This window comes from Protopterus annectens, chromosome 10.part0 (genome assembly GCF_019279795.1).
Source record: "Protopterus annectens isolate FY-2018-M chromosome 10.part0, PAN1.0, whole genome shotgun sequence".
NCBI lineage: Eukaryota > Metazoa > Chordata > Ceratodontiformes > Protopteridae > Protopterus > Protopterus annectens.
Window position 1 is genome coordinate 570,651,031 of NC_056744.1, and position 25,155 is coordinate 570,676,185.

The 25,155-nt window shown below is 40.6% G+C and overlaps 1 protein-coding gene across 2 annotated transcripts in view; it reads left to right on the top strand.

The window, feature by feature from the left end:
- SZT2 (SZT2 subunit of KICSTOR complex) overlaps nucleotides 1-25,155 on the top strand; it is a 3,556,133-nt gene that overhangs the window by 374,175 nt on the left and 3,156,803 nt on the right. For both annotated transcript variants that reach the window (XM_044085412.1, XM_044085413.1), the window contains exons 12-13: nucleotides 17,138-17,283; nucleotides 20,693-20,845. In XM_044085412.1, coding sequence (XP_043941347.1) covers nucleotides 17,138-17,283; nucleotides 20,693-20,845 — 299 coding nt within the window. The remainder of the gene's footprint in view (nucleotides 1-17,137; nucleotides 17,284-20,692; nucleotides 20,846-25,155) is intronic.

The following is a 25,155-nucleotide window of genomic DNA, read 5'->3' on the forward strand; positions in this document are numbered from 1 at the left end:
TGATACGTTCCATGGCCTTGCAGACCAGGCTCTTCACGCTAATGGGGCGGTAGTTCCCAGGGTTCGTGGTGGCTCCCTCCTTGTGGATTGGGATAACCATTGCTGTGCGCCATTCAGCAGGCACAAAGTCTGAGGTGAGGCTATGACTGAACATGGTACTTAGGTGGGGTGCCAGTTCGTTCTGTAGTTCGTGTAGAACTCAGCCTGGGATGTTGCCTGGTCCCATGGATGCTGTGTTCTTGGCTTTGGAGAGTGTGGTTTTTACCTGTGCAGCCATGATTACAGGAACTTTGCATTCTTCCGGTATAGAGATGGGCTCTTTAGGGGGTGAGAGAGGGGTAAAGTTAGCACTGAACCTATCTGCCAGGATGTTGGCAGTATCAGTTGGGTCTGTATATTTAGTGCTATTGTGCTGTAACTCAGTGCAGATGTGAGTGTTGCCATTGAGATTCTTGACATAGCTATAGAATGCTTTGTGGTTGTTTTTAGAATCAGTGGCGATTTTGTTTTCATAACTAGCTTTGGAGGATTTTATCAGGGATTGCAGCTTCTTACTGAGGCTGACCAGGGAGCTCCTCGACCTGTGGGATTTTACTCTCTTTTGCAAGAGTTTCTTCCTTCTGTTGTACAGTTTGTTTATGGCAGAGGACCACCAGATTGGTTTCCTTTTTTTGGAGGATAGCGTCTTGGTTCTGTTTGGGATAGCACGATCCATGCACTCATGTAAGTGCTTATAAAGTGCAGTTATGTAGAATTCAGTAGTCGTAACTGTATTGCCCATCTGCATGGGTGTCATGAAGTTCACCACTTCTGTCTTAAGAAGCATGACTAATCTAAATGTATAATATTTTAACTTTTGTTCTTTTGCTTTTAACTGTGTAGCTTTTCTCTCTGGGGCTCCACTGAAAATGTTTTTTGCCCAGTGGAATTTCCTGGTCAACAAATGCCAATAAATAAAAAAATAAATAAACTAAAAACTAAACAGGGTCGGTCCTGGTTAGTACTTGCATAGGAGACCGCCTGTGAATATGAGATGCTGAACCAGTAACCCACAAGAAGTCAGTTTCCACTATGTCTTTATGTCCTTTATTTTGCTTGACAGATTGAACCAAGAGTAATTTATTAACAACTGTCTCAGCAGTGGATTTTTTTGTTAAGTTTCATTCTAAAAAGACTGATGTTATTTATACAAGCCCTAAGTAGTTAAAGAAACTCAAAGTATTTACTGGGAAAGAAAGAACTGAAGTAACATCAACATTGATTAGTGTTGACAAGGCTGCTGTAGCCTGGTATGTGCTGTTTCTTCAAGGAAATTGTCTTTACTTGAAAACTTGGAGGTGTGTTTCCCTCGAGGTCTCTGATTGGCTGTGAACTCATTGCTCTGAAAAAAAGGTATTAGGTTGGATTTAGCCACATGATTGGTGTTTCATTATTTTATCTTAGCCCTGTGGAACCTGATTCTGTATGATCTGAGGAAGGCTTTTAGCCGAAAGCGCTTATCGTATACAAATGAATAAGGGCTTTGTTTTATTGCTTTACATCTCATTTTAAGTCTCAACAATTAAAGTTTTAATTTTATTCTGAAGAGCCTGTGGTGGTGTGTTTGTTTTTACACAGAGTTTAAAACTAGGTTGGAAATAAATGAAAGGGAGTTGTGGCTAAACAGTAACAAGAATTATTTAGAATTGCAAAATAGGGGGAATCTCTCAGAACAAGAAAAGGACCAACTACAGAATGCTAAACAGAAAATAAGGGATTACCTGGATAATATGCATGAGTTTATAAAGACTGCTGTTAAGCAACAGTTTTTGATAATTCTAGAAACTTCTAGCACAACAACTCGGGCAACAAAAAGTTGAAAGGGCAGTCACCAAGCTTAGGGAGCCTGTAGCAAGAGACCCTGTAGAAGTATTAGAAATATTTCGGAAATTTTATGAAAATTTGTATAAACCAGAGAAATACGGAAATCAAGAAAAGGTACAAATGGAAATGTTTATGGAAGAATTAAGTATGCCAAAGTTAGAGGCGGATGAGGCTCAGTTACTAACGGGATAGCAAGGGTCAGATAAAAATGGCTATGTCTAACCAATCTACAGGAAAGTCCCAGGAATAGATGGCAGTCCTGTGGAAATGTGTAAGTTAGGAGGGAAAAAAATGGTAAAGATCTGGAAGCTTTTGTTTAACAGTATTTTAAGAGGAGGAGAAATACCAGAATCCTGGAAGAAGGCAGTGGTAACGGTAATAACTAAAGAGGGTAAAGATCTATCAGATCCAGCTTTATACAGGACCATTTCAATATTAAACCATGATTATTAAGTGTTTATGTCTATAATGGCTAAAAGAATGGCAAAAGTGATACCAAAATTGATAGATATGGATCACTGTGGGTTTTGTACAGGGGAGGTGAACATTTGACAATATTAATGGAACATTGATGATCCAGAGGGAAGCAGAATGTAAGAAAGTACCACTTTTTTTATTGGTGGGTCTTGATGCAGAGAAAGCATTTGACAGAGTAGACTGAGACATCATGAGCAGGACAGTGGAAGCATTTGCTTTCCCTGATACAATTACAAGGTTGATTAGAAGAATATATGAGGGATCGGAGTCACAAATTAAAGTGGATGGGGTCCTCTCCAATAATTGAGTAGAGGAACCAGGCAGGGTTGTCCACTTTCCCCTTTGTTTGCATTATATTTAGAAACATTGGCAAAGAAAATAAGAGACTCAGAAATCCAAGGATATAACTGGTATGCTAGTCAGGAAAAGCTGGCTCTATATGCAGATGATATTATTTTATACATGACAAAACCAGAAAGGGACATTACAGTGTTGTGGAACATTTTAAGACAATTTCAGATCTTCTTGGGATACAAAATTAATGAAGCCAAATCAAAGGAAATAGTGGTAAATTATGTACCAACACACAAATTGGTCCATCAATATCCATATTTATGGGGACATGATAAAATGAAGTATTTAGGAGTATGGATTAGAAATGACTCTGTGGTGGCAGCTATGGATATGTGGGAAGAGACTAAGCAGAAGATAATACAAAAATTGAGAAACTGGAAGTTTTGTTATATGGATATGGATACTAAGATACAAGCCATTAAAATGTTTTTAGTCCCGCGTTGTTGCCTCACATAAGACGCTGTCAGGTTCGATTCTCAGCTAGAGCGTCTTCTGCGTGGAAACATGCGTGAATGGGCGTACCTTCGTTGAAGGTTGTGCGTCAGGTCTGGCACAGGTTAGGCATACTTTTATCAATCACAGGAGAAGTTGTGGATATTTTATCTGGGAAGGGAAGACAGCAAGGGTCAAGTGGGATAAGATGATTCTTCCAGTAGAACAAGGTGGACTAGGATTACCTAATTTGAGGGGGTATTTTAGAGCAACACAGTTAAGGCTCTTATACATAGCACATGCAGAGAATTATAATTCAAAGTGGAAAGGAATGATGCTGACACAGGGAGGAAGATGAAGAAATAAGGAATAATTGGGATTTTGGCTGCAGACTCTTAAGGAGGAGAACAACAAAAATCACAGTCTTTTATTCATAAAATAGCAGGGAGTATTCTAAGAACCAAACCAGCACAAGAGTGGAGAAAAGAGATTTTGCAGATATGTTTGACTGTGGTCAGGGATACAGATAATAAGCAAGAGAGGGCTGGAATTTATTGGAGAAAATTGGCAAAGGAACCGAAATATTGGGAGCAAATAACTAGAAAGGGAAAGGTAATAGAATGGGAAGAGGCCAATTATTTATTTGGACTGCAGGTTAGAGATTGCCTTCCCTATCAAGGATTGATATCAGTGTATAGGCAAAAAGAAAGAAATGGGGGGCTCCAAAATGAAAGACCAACACTGGTAGAGTTTTTAATAGAATCTAGAACAGAAGCTTCCGTTAAAGGAATAATTAGTAAAGTATATAAAATATTGCATGATAATTATAAGACTCAAATCAGAGGAGCTTAGAAAGGATTGGAAAGAAAAATTGGATAAGCAATTCACAAAGAGACAATGGGGGATATATGTGTATCTCCCAAATATGCAACAAAGTCTAGAATATTTAGGATCTTTGCATGGAAGACATAGGTATTTTTATACCCCAAGTAGACTCAAAAGAAATTTTCCCCAGGTCGATAGCAAGTATTTAAGGTGTAACAGGCAAGAAAGAGGTAGCTGAGAACATATTTTTTCGAAGTGTGATGAGGTGGCAGACTTTTGGTATAATCCCTGCAGACCGCTCTGCCGGAGATGCTGCGTGAGCAGATTGGACTGACTGGGGTTTTGAATTTTTTTAAGTTATCCTACAGAATTGGAATTGCCTAGACATAGTAAAGTCTTGCTGAGTCTAATTATGGTGGCTGCCAAAAAAGCAATTACTAGAAAATAGAAATCAAAGTCTAGACCAACTTTAGTATAAGTAGTGAATATAGTGACAGAGATAAAACAACTGGAATTGGGATCTTTAGAAAAGGGAAGAAACAAACTACATAGGAAAAATGGGAATTGTGGCAACAATATATGCAGAGCAGGAAAGAGGTTTATGAGGCAGGATTTGAAAGAGCTATATAATGCTTAACTGACAATGACTCTATGGTTTATAAGTGATGTATAATCTTTAACTGCAGTTGTTTCAATGGTGTCTGTGATGTAAACTGTTTGCAACTAAAGTGATATCATTTTGTATGTTTTTTTATTTATATATGTGTAAGATTGTATTTGTCATATGTGTAAATTTAATAAAGATGTTTGGAGAAAAAAAGAACTAGTTAGGAACAAAACTGGGCTTTTTGCCATGGAGGTTCCTGACGAAACTGAAAACTGTTTCAGAGGCTAGTTTTGATTCATAATTGGCTTTGGAAGGTTTCACTAGTGATCTAATTTACTTGTTGAGGTTAATGAGGGAGTTTTTCCAGTTGGGAATTTGTGCATTTTTACCCTTGGACAGCAGTTTCTTCCTTTTGTTGCAAAGCCTGTTGATAGAGGATGTCCACCAGATAGGTTTGTGTTTCCTTGAGGAGCAGGTTTTAGTTCTGTTGGGTATGGCTGAGTCCATGCAGTTGTACAGGTGCTTGTATACTGCACTGGCTTACTGTTCAGCATAGTTGTCTGCATCCTGTGAGGGGGCAGTGGTGTGAAGCTACTGATAACCTCCCATAGAAGGTTGTAGTCAACTTTTGAGAGTTTTTTTAACCTGGTTATATTTTGGGGGGGGGGGGTTTGGACGTAATAGAAACTTTGAATGAGACAGACTGATGATCTGATCTCACCAGGGAATAACTTGCTGCGGGGGTGGTACAGCGGTTGCACATGTTGGTGAGAACCAAGTTTAGAATGTTATCTCCCGTTGTGGGGGATGAGACAAGCTGATCTAGTGCGTTAAAACTGATGACGTGGAAGGAATGGGTGACAGCAGGAATAGTTCACCCAGTCTATGGTGGGGTAGTTGAAGTCACCAAGGATCAGGTTGTTAGGGGCTACCCTGATGGAGTCAAGTAGGTCTAGGTAGGAGGAGTTGATGTCCTGAGTCATGGGGGGGGGGTCTATAACTGGCTATAACTTGGATGGGTGTCTTGCCAAGTGTCAGTTGCACCTGGACTAGTTCTAGTGCATCATGCTGGCAAGCCAGTCTGGAGCTGTGCTTGTCTTTAGTGAAAATAGAGAGTTCACCACCCTTAGTCTTCCTGACTTCATTTTGGGGTAGGAATATGTGGAATGAGGTATAGTCTGGTAAGACAGGGGTGCTCTCCATAGCCTTGAACCAAGTTTCCGTGACTGCACAGATGTTGACATCTTCCAGTCTGAGGAGAGCCTCCAGTGAGTGCATTTTCAGGTTAAGGTTCCTAGCATTAAGCAGCATAACCTTTAGTTTGCTTTTTGACAGATCTTTTATGTTGGAAGATTTGTCTTTGGGACATTGCCTAAAAAAGACACAATGAAGGAGGCAAGAGCCTTGGCCAGAATCCTGAATCCCAGGGGTGACAAGTGGAGGGCATCTCTGGCAAAGTATCGAGGCCTGTCAGACATGTCATCCCAGGCAGTTACTGGATCCCCTTGGAATGACACCAGAAACTAAGTCAATTGTTGAGGTTTATTATTTTTTGTTGGTCTTGTGGTATCATTCTTGGTGAAGGTAGGATGCTGCTTAGGGCTAGGCTCATACCTGCCTGAGACGCATACTCTGACTGTTCAATCATGTCTCTCTTCATATAGTTCAGGGAGGTACGTCTCAAGTCCTTTTGTTCTACTGCCATAATTGAATTTTCTTCTAAATGACTATAAACTCTGTCAGCATCAATTCCCATGTATATTTTATATGTCTTCAGAAGGCACTAGAATCCATAAACCCACCAGCAAAGAAAGTATATTAGACTGGATCTTAATAAACTGCCACTCTCTCTCTCTTACAAAGTAGGTGTCCTTCCTGATGATATTAGTGACCACTCACTAGCCTACCTATCTAGACAAAAATCTAATATTCCAAATCAACCTACCTTTAAAGTCACCCGCAACAAAAAAAAATTTAATCCAGTCAATTTTCAGGCTGTGCTTCAAGCCTGTGACTGGTCACCCTTAAGGCACCTGCCAATTGACGAAGCAGTATCCCATTTTAACTCCAAATTCATACAAATTTTAGAATTCCATGCCCCCTCACGCTCCATAAGAACTAGATGCAAAGCAGCCCCATGGCTCACTAAAGAAACCAGACAACAAATCCTACAAAGAAATAAAATATGGTCCAAGTGGAGAAACACCAAAGACCCAATTGATCAGCAGCACTTTAGACAACTAAGAAATGCCACCAAAAAATCAATACTTCAGGATAAAAAAAACATTTCTTCAAACTTCAACAAAATCACCATAGTCAACCCCAAAGCTTCTGGTCAGGCATAAATAAACTCTTACATCCAGACACCCACCCCATCTGGTCTCTCCCAAAACTCTCCAAATGAGATTGCTGATGCTTTCAACAGCTTTTTTACTGAAACTGTCCAATCTCTAGCTAACTCCCTACCCACCTCTCCGCTCTACCTTATCGTCCTCCCCCACTACCTTACCACCTACCTTTCACTTAAAACCTATTCCTACAGCCCTCATCTATACTTTGCTTCATAAACTCAAACACTGTACACCCTCAGCCGATCTCCTACCACCTGAATACCTTCAAACTGCTGCTAAGGCTCTTGCCTACCCCATCTCTATTCTAATTAATAGAACCATAACTGAAGGCTCCATTCCTTCACTATGGAAAATCTCTCACATAATCCCACTTCACAAAGGAGGGAACTCAGCTGAACTCACCAACTTTCGGCCCATAGCCCTATTATCACCACTAGCCAGAATTATGGAAAAATGTATCCACCAACAAATTCTTGACCACATTCTCCAATATAACCTTCTAGCTGACTGTCAACATGGTTTTAGACCATTCCACAGTACCACCACTGCTCTCCTATCCTTTACAGACTGTATTAATAAACATCATAACAATAATATGCTCTCCTCTGCTCTGTTCATTGATCTCTCTAAAGCTTTTGATATGGTCAACCATCAATTACTACTCAGTACACTCAACTCATTCTCACTTGACACACAGGCATTACAGTGGTTCAAATCCTATATGCACAATAGACAGCAAGCTGTCCTTTGGGATAATAACCTATCCAAACTTCTCCCTATTACCCTTGGTGTCCCACAGGGCTCTATCCTGGGACCTCTACTCTTCTCCATATTCATTAACGACCTTTATACTAATCTACCTCTACCTACCTGCATACAATACGCAGATGACTCCACTTTGATTTGTAAAGCAACCACTTTATCTGAACTCCATGCCATCACCCAATCAGTATTCAACCAAGTAGAAAACTGGTTCCAATAACATCATCTCCTCCTTAACGCCAAAAAAACAAACTATTACTATTTACTCCAACTAACAAATCCACCCCACTAGACTTCTCTATTACCTCCATCGATGGTACAATCATAGCTCCTGACCCAATTACAAAATTCTTAGGTGTATTGATTGGCCACAACCTCAACTTTGACACTCATATTAATGCCACCATCAAAACTGTAAACAGAAAACTTGGATCCTTATATAGGATAAAACCTTTTCTTATGCCAGAAGCCAGAACTACTATTGCCCAGACCCATCTGATCTCCACTCTCTTCTATGCCTCCCCAGTTTATACTAATCTTTCCAAAAGCAACCTAAACAAACTGTGTACTTTTTATAACAATATTGCCAGGTTTGCTACTGAGTCCTCATTTAGAACACATCACTGTCTAAACCTAAAACTTCTAGGATGGCTTGAACTAAATAACCAGCTAAAATTTCAACAACTCTCCATTACTCATAAAATACTATACCAGCCTAGTAATACTCCTATTCTCAGTAGCCTCATCTCCCCCTACACAAACCTTTCTAACCTTCGCTCAGCAAATAAACTACTGGTTACCATCCAGAAATCCCACAACAAGGCAGGTGATTCTCTTTTCTCTAATTCTGTGGGGAAGATTTGGAACAAACTTCCCACTAAACTTACATCTCTTTCATCATTGCCTCTCTTTAAAAATCAACTAAAAATTCACTTAAAAACACAATGGCTTTGTCCTTGTACTAACTCTGACTAACCCCCCTCCCCACCATAACCTTTTCTATATACCTCCTCCTTAACCCACTTTGAAGTATTTAGCAATTTCATCACTCTTCCCCGTCCTAGTATCTTATTCCCATCATACTATCACTGAGCATGCTCCTTACTGCATATTCCTTTTTCCGTGAACTCTTTTCTTCCCACCTCGTACATAAACCAATCTATTTATTACACTATAATTACTTCCTCATGTACTTATCCTCCATAATTTCTCCTACTTCCCTGTCGTCCATAATTTCTCATACTTCCCTGTGTTTATACACCTTTCATAACCTTTTTATATCCTTTCAAAGGCACATTCATACCCATTAAACTAATATTGAATGATCTATCTCTTTCCCTTGGTCATAGTAATGTATTTTACCTTATTAAACCCAGTACTCAAAGTCTGTATATTTTTAGTTCTGTATAACTTAAGTTGATGAAGAAATTCTTACTTACTTTACATATTGCTTGTATCTTTTTTGTATTGTCTTGATTTTATCTAGTTTAAAAGTGGAGCTTTTCTACCCGGGCCTCTACCGAAAATGGGCATGTATCCAGTTAGACTAGCCTTGTCAACAAATGTAAAATAAAAAAAATAAAATAAAAAAGTTATTGGTCTATAATTTCTAGGGTAGCTTTCAGGTTCACTCTTGAGTAGGAGCATTGTTTTTCCTGTTGTTAATCAGGTTGGTGTCAGTTCGGGGTGTACATATAAACAGATGTTCTTCTATTCCTATGTTGTAGTATTCTTGTTGTGGAATTTCCTGCCCACAGGCAACTCGTACATCTGCTCCTATACAAATGCTTCAGTTTGGCTGTTACAGCATTGTGGGACATCACACGTAGGGCCATAAACCAGGGGCCTTAAATGTGATGTCTGCATGCACAATCCTCCGAAGTGTTCAGCCACAGATGACTGACACATCGTGTGTTCGCTCCTTCACATCAGACGTCTCAAAAAAGCTAAGTAACCCGTTGTATTTTTTTTTTTTCAAATCTTATTGATATTGCTTAGGCTTGGTTTGTTGTAGCAATTTATAGACGATGTCAGGTAAAAAGGGTTAATGCCAATGCGGGCGCCAGATACCCCATAAAGACTCCCATGATTGGTGTGTTTTTTGCTTAGACCATAATGCTTGCTCCATTTGTCAATCGTTTGTGCTGAAGACCCTATGCAGCCATCTGGCCACGTTTAACATTTCTTTAGAAAACCAGTGCCTTAAGCAGTTAGCCCTAAGGATGGATCCTGCCGCGGAGACCCCGTCAGTACCTCCACGTAAGAAGGCCGAGTTTCCAATGCCCTCCTCTTCTGCCGCTCCATTACCGGATGCCCCGCCAGCTGCCAATTTAGGAGCTGAGGGGCACCTGGCAGATCTATTGACTTCAACGACTACCTTTGTGGAAGTCATTGCTCAGCCGACATGTCCCCGGAGCCAACCCAGACCCTGACTGAGATCGAGGTCAAGGGGGAACCAGAATCTTTAGAACTTCTGACCGGGATCCCGCCTTCGGATATGGCCCCATCAGACCCTATTCCAGGCCTGCTCCAATGTCTACCCCAGCAAAAAAGAAACGGAAAACCAAGCATACATCTTCCACTGCAGAAGGCCTACCTGACTGCCAGTCCTTCACTTCTTCTCTGATGCAGGCCTTTATGGGCCTTAGGCCTTCAGCCTCATCCTCCACTGCTCTAACTTTGCTCGGCCCTAGGCCTGCTTCAGCCTCTTTCCTCCCCCGCCCCTGACATCTCAGGTTAGGGAAGAGGAGCATGATACTTCTTTTCCTCCTCTGAGGACTCCATATCTTACACCTCCCAAATTGCTTCACCTCAGGAGTATTATTCTCCTGATGAAGAATCTGTAGAGGGAGATTCACACCCTGAGCATATCACATTTGGTGAGACTATCACCAAAATGAAAGATTACTTCAAATGGGATACCTCACAAATGTCTGATACCCAAAAGAGGTATTTTGAGCTTCTTCAAGTAGAATCCCCCTCCCCTTCTGCTGTTCCACCAGTCCTACCTGCATACCTAGATGCTTTTAACTCTGCATCTAAGACTCCAGATTCACAGCCACCTGCCACCATGCGACCAGATCGCTTTTACAAGGTGCCTGACGAGCAAAAATTCTTAATCAAACCTCCCTTGGCATACCCAGCAGTGATTGCCACCTATCCTGATAAGCAATCCAGACTCCTTCTCTCTGCCTCACTCCTACCCACAGATGAAGACAGTAAATCTATGGATAGGATAGTTAAGAAGGTCTACACCTCCTCCACTTTGGCTTTCAGAGCCATTAACTGTCAGACACGCATGGCTAAATATGGTCTGGACTTGGTCTCTCAAGCCTCTTCCATGCTGGCCACTATTCCTGACTGCCCCGCTAAAGCTGACATCTCCTCCAAGCTTTCTCTGGCTACACAAGTAGTCAGACACTCGATTAGATGCCGCTATGATGCTGCAGAAGCATCTGCTCGCCCTGCAGCATCTGCTTCAGTTCTGAGGAGATACTGCTGGCTGAGACTTCAAAATCTCCCAGAAGACTTTAAGTCAAAGATCTTGGATGCCTCCCTGGACCACAATTTCCTTTTCGGAAAGCAATCTGCAGATCTTTTTAAGAATCTGCAAGAAAAAAGTAAAGAATTGCAGAACATAAAACATTTATTGGTGTCCCCTATTCACAAGTACTACAGAAACTATCCAGCAAAAGCCACCTTTGTGAGGTGAAACCCAGCCCAGCTGGGTACTTCCTCTTCCAGATCTAGAAGAGGTGCAAGAAGACCTACCACTTCCAGACTTGCCGCCCTGCATCCTCATCCTAGACAGCCTTTTCAGGACAGAGGAGGCTCTAATAATCCGTGACTGCCTTGCCCCCTACCACTCTCAGTCCGCCTTTCCCACTGCCTGCCCTTCTGGAAAACCATCACCTCAGAGAAATGGGTACTGTCCAAAATACAAAAAGGATACTTCCTCTCCTGGAAAGTAAAACCACCCATGAGAGGCATCCCTTTTCCTCCCAAAAAACAACAGCATCTCCTTCCACAGGTTTTGACAGGCCTTCTGAAGCTAGGTACCATAGAACTAGTCCGCTCAGGACAAGAAGGAAAAGGTTTCTACTCCCATCTCTTCCTGGTCCCCAGAAAAAATTGCTCATGGAGACTCATCTTAGACCTCTTCTTCTTAAATCTTTACCTACAGGTGCCCACCTTCAAAATGCTGTCACTTCCAACTCTGCTTCCACTCATCCGAACCAAAGCCTTCATGAACACCTTGGACCTAAAAGAGGCCTACTTACATACACCTATCAGACCTTCCCAAAAAAGATTTCTGCATTTCTCTGGGCCCTCTTCTCATTTCCAATGTATTGCTTTGCCCTTTGGTTTGTCCACTGCCCCCCGAGTGTTACAAAATCCTTGACCCCAGCCATTGCATTTTGCAGAACACAGGGGATTCAGTTTTACCCCTATCTAGATGACATCCTAATACTGGCAGAGTGCAAAGATACTCTTTCAAATCATCTGCACTTCACCATGTCCCTTCTATAAAATCTAGGGTTCACCCTCAACCTTCCAAAGTCTTCCTTGAACCCAGAAAAGGGCAAGATTTTCCTGGATTGTAGAATCTGAATGGACAAGATGAAGGCTTTTCTTCCACAAGACAAGGTCAACTGCCTGACCTCCCACTTCAAGGAGCTGCTACAGGCACAGGTAATAACTCCAAGGCAATTCCTATGAATCCTGGGCTTAATGGCAACCACCATACCTATGCTCCCACTGGCCAGAATGCATATGCGCAAGCTACAGTGGTACCTCAAAAACATTTGGTCCCAGCACCAGCATCACGTGGATCAAGAAATCCCCCTCCTTCCTTGTCTAAAGAAAGAGATCAGCTGGTGGATCCAACAAGTCCAGCTAAACCCAGGACATCCACTCCAGCTCACCCCCAGCCCAGGTAATGCATGCAGATGCCTCAGATTCAGGGTGGGAGCCACAATGGTATCTTACAGGGTTCAAGCAACCTGGCACCCTTCCTTGAGGTAAAGACAAACAAAGTCCTGGTCTAGTTCTCCAATTGCTCCAAAGCACTTCTGTGCGCCAAAAAAAGGTTTAATAAACAAAGCTTTCGGGTTAACCACCCTTCATCATTACATAACACTTCCTTGAGGGCCAAACACATCAGTGTGAGGGAAATGACCGCAGACTTCTTGGCTATAAAAACCTTTGCCCCTCTGCTTCTACCAGGGGTTCTTCAAATAATACCAGACAACACCACTGTAATGTGGTCCCTCAACAAACAGGGAGGGACAAAAGTATATCAGCTGTGCAGATTAACCCTGCTGATATGGGATCTAGCCTCTCGCCACAACTTGTCCCTGCAGGCAACCTACATTCCCTCGAAGGACATCAAGCAAGCAGATCTTCTAAGCAGGACATCCTCTCTACAACACGAATGGATGCTGGACAGGACTGTCTTCTTAGACATTGTCCACCGGTGGGGCACTTCTCAAATAGACTTGTTCGCCTCCCCCCGCAGAACAGGCAGCTTCAGACCTTCTGCTCAAAGACCTACTCCCCTCTAGCCTGGAGGGTAAATGCTTTTAACATCTCCTGGAAGGGGAAGTTTCTTTATGCCTCCTCCCCTTCCCACTGATTCAGAAAGTCCTCCTGAAAATCGGGAGAGGCAAACCGAAAATCTTGTTAGTGACTCCCTACTGGCCAAGGCAGCACTGGTTCCCCCTACTTCACAATCTAGCCAAGGGCAATCACTACAAGTTACCCTACAAGGTGGACCTTCTGACACAGGAAAAGGGAACTCGCATCCATCCACACTTGCAGATGTTGTCCCTGACACTGTGGATGATAAACTTTTGATCCCATTCAGACACCACTACTCAGAGGACATGCTTTCCATCTTGAGGGAGGCCAGGAAACCTATAAGAAAAAAATCATACCTAGCTAAATAGGAAAGATTTACTAAATGGTGTCTAGACAAGGGAAGAGACCCTTGCATTGCTGATCACCCCCCTCGTTCGTTCTTATGTGTGTTGACTGATAAAAAGTGGACTTTCCTATTCTTCAGTGAAAGTACACCTTTCCACAATATCAGCCTGCTTGCCACTAGACCCTCCCTTGCTAACCAAGCTCGATGTAAAACTCTTCCTAAAAGGGGTGTTACACATTTGACCTCCAAAAAAGCCTATTCCTCTGCCCTGGGACTTCATTCTGGAAAAGCTTACCCAACACCCATTCCAACCTGCTGGGACAGCTTCCCTTCAGATGTGTACATGGAAAACAGTTTTACTAGTGGCTATAACCTTAGCCAGAAGGGTTTCAGAAATACAAGCCTTAATGGCTTGCCCCCCCCATATTATGTTTCACAAAGATAGGGTAACCCTGAGAACTAACCCCTCCTTTATGCCCAAGGTGGTTCATGATTTGTCATTAAACCAATCCAACTTCCCACCTTCGTTCCCTCTCCCACCAATGAAGGGGAGAGGATACTTCACTCCCTGGATGTACACAGACAACTAAGATTTTACCTGGACAAAACAAAATCCATTAGGAAATCAAAACAATTTTGTTTCGTTCCATCCGAGAGCATTTGACAAGGCAGTCTCCAAACAAACCATCTCATGTTAGATCCGGAAAGCCATCTGTCTTTGCTACTCCCACCATGGAAAAATCCCCCAGTGGGAGTAAAAGTCCATTCCACCAGGCCAGTGGCCACCTCTAAGGCTTTCCTAAAAGTCTGGACACATCATCCATTATGGAAGCAGTCACATGGTCCACTATCCACACTTTCATCAAACACTATAAGTTAGGCCAGGTCTTCAGAGCACGTGCAGGATTTGCCAGGGCAATCCTACAGGGCTTTGTAGAATCCTTCTCTGCATCCACCACCCTTTAGACCAACTAAGCTGTGGTACTCTCCCACAACAAGAATACTGCAACATGGAATAGAAGGACATAGAATAGTTGTGTAAAATCTTACCATAACCATAGATGTCCTTCTCTTCCATTTGCAGTATTCCTTTCCACCCACCAATAACCCCCTCAATATTCTCCTTTTCATCCCAGCATGTCCCTAGGTCCTAATCTCATACACCTTTCACCCTGGACCTATCAGTACTACAGAAGGGACCCCAGGGTCCCATACCTGACACCACTGGCACCTCCTCCTGTTGGGTCTTCTACTGTATTTGCTGAGCTTCAGGTCCTGCGGATTGTACGTGCAGACGTCACATTTAAGGCTCCTGGTTTATGGCCCTACGTGTGATGTCCCATGTAGCTGCAACAGCCAAAGTTGATGTTTTTGTATAATAGCCGACGTATGAGTTGCCTGAGGGCAGGAAATCCCACAACAAAAATACTGCAACATGGATGAGATGGACATCTATGGTTATGGTAAGATTTTACACAACTATTCTTTCTTACTCATGGCTAAATCTTCGTGCAAAGATGTTAATACTTTCAGCCAAAAATTAGGTACTGCATCTGGGCCTGGGGTTTTCCAATTAGAGACTTTTCTTAACTTTGTTTCAATCTCTCTGGCTGTTACTTCATCCCATTTCATGTCCTGTACCTTTGAACCTCTTATTCTTTCTTTAACTTCTGTCCATTTAGCATCTTTATGTTCCAAAGGATCTTCATAGATACTTCTCCAAAATGTATTAATTTCTTCTTTTTTGGCAGTATTTCAATTCCTTTTACCTTATTTTCCATTTCTCTATAAAACTTGTTTTTTGGATCATCAATACATTGTTTATTTTGTCTAGTGACTGTGTGAGTTTACTGTTAAGCCTTACGGGGCTGTGTTTGTGAGAAATTGGTGTGTTGTCTACTGTCTGTGATCTGTTTGGTGTTGTGTGTGGAATGTTTGTGAGTGTGTTTTGGAGGTCTCTGCTGTTTAGGTAAGCTTTTATTGAGGATATCTGCATAGGGTTGTGTGTGTGTTGCACTTGACTGTGTGATGTGGGTGGTGTGGTGTTTGTGCTGGCATTCTCCTCTTTGTCAGCAGTACTGACTGTGACGTGCAAGAGAGCATGGATTCCAGATTACTGATATAGATGCATTTTTCACAAGTAGAATTATGTGCTAGGAGAAGGGTTGTCAGTGCACATGTGGTAGTTGCTACACTGTCTCAGTATGCCCATGTCAACCAGGCTGACAGGAGAAACTGATGGGAATTGTCCAGTGTTCTGAAACTTGAATGAACTTACGGAGAGAGGGTTTTGATAAGGGTTTGTCCACAAAAGTGTAGACCAGAAAAACCTTCTTAAATGTAAAATAGCTGGCCTGAAGCCCAAGTGCTAAAACCAAAACTAAGATGCTTAGATTAACAGAAACATTTAATCAGGCTACTAACAAGCAGTGGTAAATACAGCAGAATAAAAACACTTCAATGCTTAAGAATAAGCAGTAAGGCAAAATAAGGTAATTAAGTAGGAAGGACACAATTACAGTAAAAGCAGTTGAATAAAGTGTAAGTTGTTTTTTTCTTGTAGTAGAGAGGGAAGAAACAGAATATAATTCAAAATTAAGAAACTAAGGAAGTTGGCCTTCCCAAATGATCACACTGTACTCAGTAGAGTGAACAAATTTACAGAAGGGGCGGACAGTTCCAAAGCCACCAAGTTCAAGAATACAACAACACTTGGACATGAGGGTAGGAAAAAAACAAAATGCAGGCACAGAGACCAGCAATATCAAGCAAATAAATAAATGCAGTGTAGTTTTGTTAACTATCACTGAAACAGATTAAGTGCAAAAAAAGTATACTTATACAAGGTTTGTGTATCCAAATGGCCATCAAATCAGTCATGACCATGCCACAAGGAGCAGCTATGGTAATGATACAGTCTCATCTTCAGTCTTTTACAATTTTGTACACTATTCCCAATCCCAACCCAGCTATTACAGTTCTAGTTGACCCCACTGCTGCTAAGTACGTTAGTCAGTTGCATTTCTACTCTTTCTGATAAAGATGGGAAGATATTGATAGATGTGGGGAAAAAGTGTACGACTGAGTTTTCGGTGTGCCCAAAAGTCATTATAAATTGCTATTTATAACGATGGTTTAAAAAACGGCATAGCTCTTTTTTAAGTAATACTAAGTGTTATTAATCCTTTCCAAGAATATCTTTTTATTTTTATTATGCAGATTAATTCAAACTGGATACTACTGTGTCACATAAACTGCATCTGTCTGTGTTTAGGGTAAAGTGAATGTAGTGCATTATTTTCTTTTCTGCATTTTTAGCTTATACATTTAGAGTGTACCTCGTTTTGGTATAATATTCACTGTTTTTCCTGTGGTTCTATATTTGGTTTACTGTGTTTTTTTGTGTGTGCCACATTAACATTTATTGTTGTATTCTAGGCAGTGTCAGTTCATGGTGTATTGTAATATATATATATATATATATATATATATATATATATTTTTTTTTTTTTTTTTTTTTTTTTTTTTTTTTATTTCTAGGTGCTGTCCTTGCAACAGGGTGGGCCAAAGGATTCCAGTCAGTCACAGTTCTCTTGCTATTGGAAGCCCATTCTCTCAATGGACGCAAACTTCTGGCAGAAGTGGCTCCACATGCATCGAATTGTGTTGATCCTAGAGCATGACACGTATGTCTAAGTTAAGGATTTTTACCTTTTTTTATCTTTCTACTGTCTCCTTTTCTGTACACTGCTGGTTTTTAGTTTGTTATTTTGGGAGTTTTCAATTTTGCTGTTGCCTTCCTGATTCAAACCTAGAGTGTAGCTCAATGAAAGTTTTCATGAAACTGTAGAATGGTGGTGGGTGAGGAATTTAAATGCAGTTGTAAGCATATAGGGTAAAGGCATCTGAAAAACTTGGGCAGATATGAATGGCATTTGTTTTCCTTCCCCTGGCCTTTTCATACATTTACATTTGGAAACACTTGAATGATTGTTGTATTAATTTGGCTTCTTCATGCTAGTCTTTTCCCAGATTTTTTTGTAAATGTAATTGAGCATATTACTAACCTTTATATTGTGAGGTGCTGTTTTTTGTGATTAGCCCATTTGGCTAGCTGTGGAGGCAGTGATTAAGATATACTGAGGTCATTTGATAGTGTGGTTTATGAAAATAGTTTATGAATGTGCCAGTTATTGTTTTTACATTTGTTATGTTTATATCTTAAGATATTTATTTATTTGTTAACTGAGGGGAGTGCACTGGTCTGAGGACCATTTTCAACATGTCTGAGACAATGACACAAGTACATTGTCAAGTGTTTCATCTTAAAAGTGAATACAGCAGCAGTATATGACAGATGGGTGTATATCAGTTCATCAAAGGTTCATTTCCGCGAACCTTCATTCATCTAACCATATACAGTGAACGTTCACTTCTGCAAACATTCATTTCAACAAAGAACTTTACCAGGGAAAGTGACAAGTTGCCCAGCATTGGAAATTTGCCCTTTTCTCCACTGTTGTACTATCTCGGAATTGGTATATATAGTTGGGGTGGATGGGGGGCACAGCAGCCAACATTGGGGAGTGTGTGCCCTCCACCTGGGTGGGTTTGAAATAATGTGCTTCATGTGACTATCCTAATGGTGGGCAACTCATTACTTTCCCTGGGAAAGTAATACATTGAACTGAATGTTCACGGAAGTGAGAGCTCCTGTATGAAGGTTCATGGGAATGAACTTTTGATAGATTGATATTGACCCGTGGCACATAGGCCAAGAAATATTTTCAAATGACTCTGCTGTCATTTTTGACATTTTGTATAAAATGACTTTCCTCCATCCATAATCTTTCCAAAAAGAGATTAATTAGAACTTAATGTAGATCTTCACTGCTTCCCCAAGAGTTTGGATGAGCATTTAAATGAACACAGCCTGTTTTTTTTTTCCAAATTTTTGTTAAATAAATGATAGAAAGAGAACTTTTCATTTCCATCAGTATTTTCTATCACAGTTGATACTGTTTATTATTTTAGGCATATATTATATCTCTTTACATTATCTTTTATGTCAGAACTTGCCTTTTTCTTTCTAGGGCCTTGTAATGTTTCATCTTTATATCGACCATATGGTTTGTTGGTAGGCTATGTTTAGCATGTGTATGTGTAAATTATCTGTTATAATTGACTTTCTTTAATAGCTGTTTTTGGGTCATTAAAAATGAGGAGAGAATTTACAGATTCTCTGTGCTTGCTTCAAGCATTTTTACAGTAGTTGTTTTTAAGCTTTTGGAAATGATATTTCTTTTTCATTTTTCAGACAAATTTATTAAATTTGCTAAGTTTTTAGTTGTTAGAGTCTGTTTTTTTTTTGTAGCAACTGTATCTTGACCTTCTTATTACTGTCTTACCACACAGGTGTTACTGTACTCCGGTCCTACCTAAGTCTCTGTCCAATCACTTGCTTTTTATCTCTTTATGATATTTTCATAGATTGTTACTAGGCTAATGACCCAAGGGGCCTTTCTAAGCCTAGCCAAGTTTTCCCAAAATAATAATGATATCACGCGTCCAAATAGGACATTGAGGTCAAGCAGTTATAAGCTACCACTGTCCACAAGGGGCATGGGTGCTTGGCCCGGTGTAAATTTCTTATTCCCCATCCACTAGTCTAGGCTGCACTTAAACTGGATAATGGACGAACTCCGCTTCACATGGATGGGAAGCCTGTTTCACAGGAAGGGCAGTATCTGGGCACGTCTGTCTTTCTAGCATGTTCTGTTTAAGTCATAGACAAAATTCAGGCCCTTAAACCTTGCATTTCTGATACTGTTTAACTTATGAATATGTAGGAGATTCATAAGTATGGGGTTTGCAAATGCCTTTTAAGCCAGGCTAGATCACTCCTCAGTAATCTATATGGCACTGAGTAAAAAGGAAAGGGCTATAAGGTGCTCTGCATTAGAAAGGTTTGTTATGCCTTATATTCTTTTTGTAAGGAATTTCTGAGTTTGCCGTAGTTGCTTTATATGTCTGGTCAGGCACATACAAAAGGGAGCATTGTAGACTCTGACACAGATGCATAGGTATAATGTATACATCCACATCAACCCACATACTGTATCGGATTGCATTTCAAAAAATCAGTCTTTAATACTTTTCCAGTTTAACTGGGTTTATTCAGAAGAGGAAAACAAAAAGTTGTAGCTTTTTGCCAAAGTGCCGGGAATAAAAAAAAAAAAATAAACATTTCAGTGTGGTCTTTTCACAGTCTTCACTGAACTTCTGGTTTTCCACCCTGCAGTGGTCCTAAACAAAACAGTGCTTAGAAGATTCCAGACTCTTTATGTAACATAAGCATATAAGTAACTCCACAAGTCTTTTCTCCAGCATGCAGGATATCAGCCTTGATCCTTTCCTATCCCCCAAAGTGTCTTTCAGGGAGTCCTTTTAGGTGTTGTCACCCCATGGAGACTTGTTTTCGAACCTGACTTAACAAGGGTGGTCTGTTTGTTGTAACTCTCAAAGACGGTGAATTCCAATTAACTTCCTGCCTTTTTCTATTTCCCATATAATTCTTGTTTAAGTACAATCCTGCCCTTTATTAGCAAAGTATTTTTCCATGACTAAGCAGCATTGTGTTTCCCTGAATCATACCTGGCTCAGCCTTTACTGTGTTGCAGTATGCTATATGTACACGCACACACTTGCTTGTGTGCGCACACACACACACACACACACACACACACACACACACACACACTCTTTTGGCCTGGATTGTGGCTTAAATAGTTCCAAGAGGGACCAGTTCACTTACGTGGTTAAAAATAATATAAACTCCATACTGAGTCTGAATATTCTTCTGTTCTATGTAAAGAAGTTACAAAAATGTAGAGTGATTATTTCTGCTTCTCTTGTTTTAAACATGTATTGTGTCAGTAATATGTTGTTGGTGTTTTGTAAAAGGACCTTCTGCATCAAAGATAACTGGATATGTAACCTCTGATGACATCATGTTTAAAAGGGACAGTTGAGTAGGCTACATCATTATTAATTTACTTGACCTTATTTGTTGATGCTGCTGTATTTCATTTGCAGACCAGTACCAAAACATTTGCATGCACCTGGCAGCAATGGGCGATACAGCACTGTCTTGTGTCGAATTTCACACTCTTCACTGACCTCTCTACTACGAGATTGGAGCAGCTTTGTGTTGGTGGAAGGCTATTCATATGTCAAGCTACTCCACAGGTACTCTGAAGCATCTTTATCTAAACCAGTCCTTTTCCATCAGTTGTAGTTGCTTTGACAAGATTACATTAAATGTGTTTTAGTGACTTTGGTATTACGTTTTTTATGAAATATTTGTAGGACCTAGATTTCAAGAGAGTGCAATAAACTATAAGAGAAATGATTTCAGAATTTAGGGGTAGGTATAGCTTTTTTTTGTGGCACTGATGCCAGTGATGATCATATCGCATGTCGTCATAAAAATATAAAACTCCATTAGGTTCATAGGTTTAACTGCTAAGCTTACAGTTGTCTGGGCTTGAATAAGCTCAATTGCCATTGCACGAGATATGTCATTTTTTAAAGAAACATAATGATTAATTAACTCTGTATAGAGAACCTCATTTTGTAACCTGAAAAAACATTGTGCAATGTATCTGTCACATATTTTTGTATTACTCATATTTATTTTTCTTATTAGGTTCTATTATCTGTACAAATTCATCTAGCAGTGTGTATTGGCCATAGACTTTCAAAAAGAACCTTGTCAGGTATTGCCTTGGGGACTAGGCAGTGGTCACCTCTAAGTAATCTGTAGGAAACAAATTTTAATGACAGGTCCTGGAGTTTTTTAAGAGAGCTCAAGGTTTTTTTTTTCCCTACTGTTTGATTTACCTTAACAGATTGCTGTATTCTGTAATGTGTCAAATCAGTTTGGTATAAAATTGATTTCCCTGGTGTAAACGAGTATACCCTCCAAGAATTAGTTGGGCTTCAGAGCAGACTTTCCAAACTGTGATGGCTGTAAACTGGTCAGAGTTAAAACTGGCCCTGATATTGTCCTTAGATCTTTAGTGATAGTAACATTGTTTTCAAATTATAAATTGTCCTTTTTGCCAAGTTTCATCGTATTGTAGTTCCTTCCATTAGATTAACGTCTATTGCTATTACACCAGGTATGCTTTTTGTAGACCATTTTGGAGAACCTCTGCATCTTTTATTGAAATTGTTATGCTACCTAGCTAGCAGTTATCAGTGTATTTAGTTATCAAGTGCCTGTTTTCCAGATTTGTATCTGAGAAGAATAGTCCAAAAGGAACTGATCTAATCAGAGTCCTGTGATACACCACTGGTATCACCCAGTGGATAGCAGATGTTGGTATTCACAGTCACGTGTCCTGGTGCTTAACCAATGTGTTATGTCCACTGAGCTGTGTCTGAATTGTATTTAATTTTTTTAATGTGTCCATTATTCCCTTAAGTGGAATAATTCTGAAAGCCATCACACAGTGAATATAGGCAGTATGTATTGTAGTTCTCCCATCATATACTGCTGTGAACATGTTCTGAGAATGTCACATGATTCAAAAAGCAAAGACTTTTAGGAAACACATACATTTTCATATCTCGCAAGGGTATGCTGCCTGCATTATTTTATGTAAACTCCATTACAACCGTCTTTATGATTTTACATACAGTACTAATCAGACCTATAGCCATTTAGTTGTTTGGGTATCTTTAGCCCCCTCATTTTGGGATGTGGTACCAATGTAACCTTTTGAAATAGATTAGGGGTGTGTCTACATAATAGTGTCATATTTAACACAATTCATAGAAGTTTAGTGAGGTTTCTTTGTATATAGAACAAAGTCAAGATATTGTTTTGTCTTCTTCTAGCTTTTCCCAGTTAGGGGTCGCCACAGCAGATGACTTGTCCGTGCAGGATTGGCAGTGGAGTTTTACGGTGTTGAGTTGCCAGCCCGGCACCCAACCTTTCACAGAAGGCACACAAATGCACGCACTCATACCTAGGGCAAATTTAGTGTGTCCATTCCACCTACAGCATGTCTTTGGGATGTGGGAGGAAACGGTAGCACCCGGAGGAAACCCACACGACCACAGGGAGGGCATGGAGACTCCGCACAGAAGGCACCCCAGCCGAGGATCGAACCAGATAACCTCTTGCTGTGAGGCAGTAGTGCTACCCGCTGCACCTCTGCGGCCACCCTAAAATCAAGATAACTGTGTCTGATGCTGGGAAACTTGAATTTCTAATTTTTATGGTAGCGCTTAAAATGTCTGTAGCTATATAAGTTATACCTTCCCCTTGTCTGCTACAAACCTCTGACATGTCTTTGGTTATTGTGAAGCTTGTATAATTTATTTTTCTGTAAGTAAACGTGCTGTTCAGGCTGGGTTTTCACTTAACATGTTGCATTTACATTTTTTCTCCATTTTTCTTTTTTATGTTAGTAAAAAATTCTTTACTGTTGCTTTCAGCCTTTGAGATCAAGCAGTTTGTTGTTCAATTTAGAAGGTTTAATAAGACACGTAATGAAGTAGCTTCTCTGATTTTGGCATAGATTTACTTTTGTAACTAAAGTAATTTTGAAACCTAAGAATTAGCCGTTTGTTCTGCCATATAACTCACTTTCAAAGTCCATCAAAGGTTATTGTCTTCAGTTAGCTTTATATTTATCTTCTCTTGTTGTTGTTTGTCTTTTGTCTTTTTCCCGGTAAGGGGTCGCCACAGCGGAACTCCGGTCCACTAATGATTGGCAGTAGATTTTTTTTTTTTAACGAAATGCCGAGGTGCCAGCTCGACGCCCAACCTTCAACAAAGGCACGCCCATTTATGCACGCATGTCTTTCGAACGCTACCCAACTGCAGGGAGGACATGCAGACTCCACACAGAAGGCACTCCCAAGCCAAGCTGAGAATCAAACAGGTGAACCTCTTGCTGTGAGATAACAACGCTACCGCAGTGCCACCGCGAAATACATATTTATCTTCTCTTGTATGCAGTGTTAATGCCATGGAACCTCATGGTAACACCCTTCCCCCATCTGAGTAGAATCTCTGCTTGATAGCATCACCCTTTTTACCCACTTAGCTTATTCATTCCACTATAGTGAGAGCTGGACATCCCAAGGCTAGGTGTGAGCTCTCCAGCCTATTCATCAGAAGCCCAGTCTGCCTATCCATTCCCCCAGTGGCGAGTCATTTGGTTTGAGAACAGAGCAAATGTGTGTAATTTTGAACAGCCTACACTTCCCTCCCCAGGCTGACTATGTACTCACTTTGGCTACATGGTTGAGGAGAGGAGGTGTGCTTTCTGCTCACACACATCTGCTGTTCCTTAGCTCAGCAAGGAGGTTCCTGATAAACAAAGTATGAAAGAATGAGGCTGCTGATGCATTCAGTCACTGCTAAATGTCTCCATTGCTACTTGCCAAGCATCCCGTCATCCTTCTAGGCTCATGTATGTATACTAGGCTAATGACTCCTACGGCCCTTATAGGCAAAGGCATGCAACCCAAATGTTACCCACAAATTTGAATTATATAGGGGGTGATTTACTGACTGCCTGTGTCCATCAGAGACATAGGCATTTAGACCAGGGATGAATTTCCAGTTACCCATTCATTAGTCCAAGATCCGCTTAAATAGAGAGAGTGAGGAATTCAACTTCACATGGATGTGGAGCCTATTCCAAAGAATGAGAATTATCTGAGAAACATATCTGTATCTCCAATATGTCTTATTTATGTCACAAGCAAAATTTAGGTATTTTAATATAGTAGTTCTGATGCTGTTTATTTTATGGATGTACAAAGGTTCATCAAAACTGGGTCCAGGGATGCCTTGTATGCTAGGCAAAGATCACCTCTCAGAAGTCAGTATAAGACTGAGTAAAGACACAGGGATTTGAAGCAGTCACCGTAGGACATTGTGTTTACTCCCTGTCTTCTTTTTGTAATGAGTCTTTGTGGACCTTCCAGTTGCTACAAATGTCTGGTCAGGTGCATACCAAAGGGGGCATATACTCTATGATGGCTCTGATGAGGGCTGAGTACATTGGTATGATGACTTACACTTTCAGAGGACCTACAAATCTAGAAATAAAACCACTGCACATTTGTATCAGGTCTTTCCTTTTCGATGTGGTTTGCTCAGAGAGCAACCTTCCAGGCTATTGATACCCAGGCCTTGACTGATTTGACTTTATATTTTCTAACACACGACCTTAGATCCCATGTTTCATCTGTATAATGCTTCCCTACACACTTTCTTGTTTAATTTGTGGTTGATTTGACCTCCCAAACAACCATGTTTCTCTGTAGTTTTGTTGCTTATCTGTTAAATGTGGTCCCATTAACAGCCTTAAAGGTTCATCTCTGCACTTTGCTGTCCTTTCTAATTGAGTACACAACAGAAACTCTTGATTTATGCTCCTGCTGTCTTTTCATTGTCAGCTGCTTTGCTAGCAGCCTTCTAGAGGACCTTTGCTGTAATCTTGCAGATGTTCATCGTGTTTCACTGTTGCAGT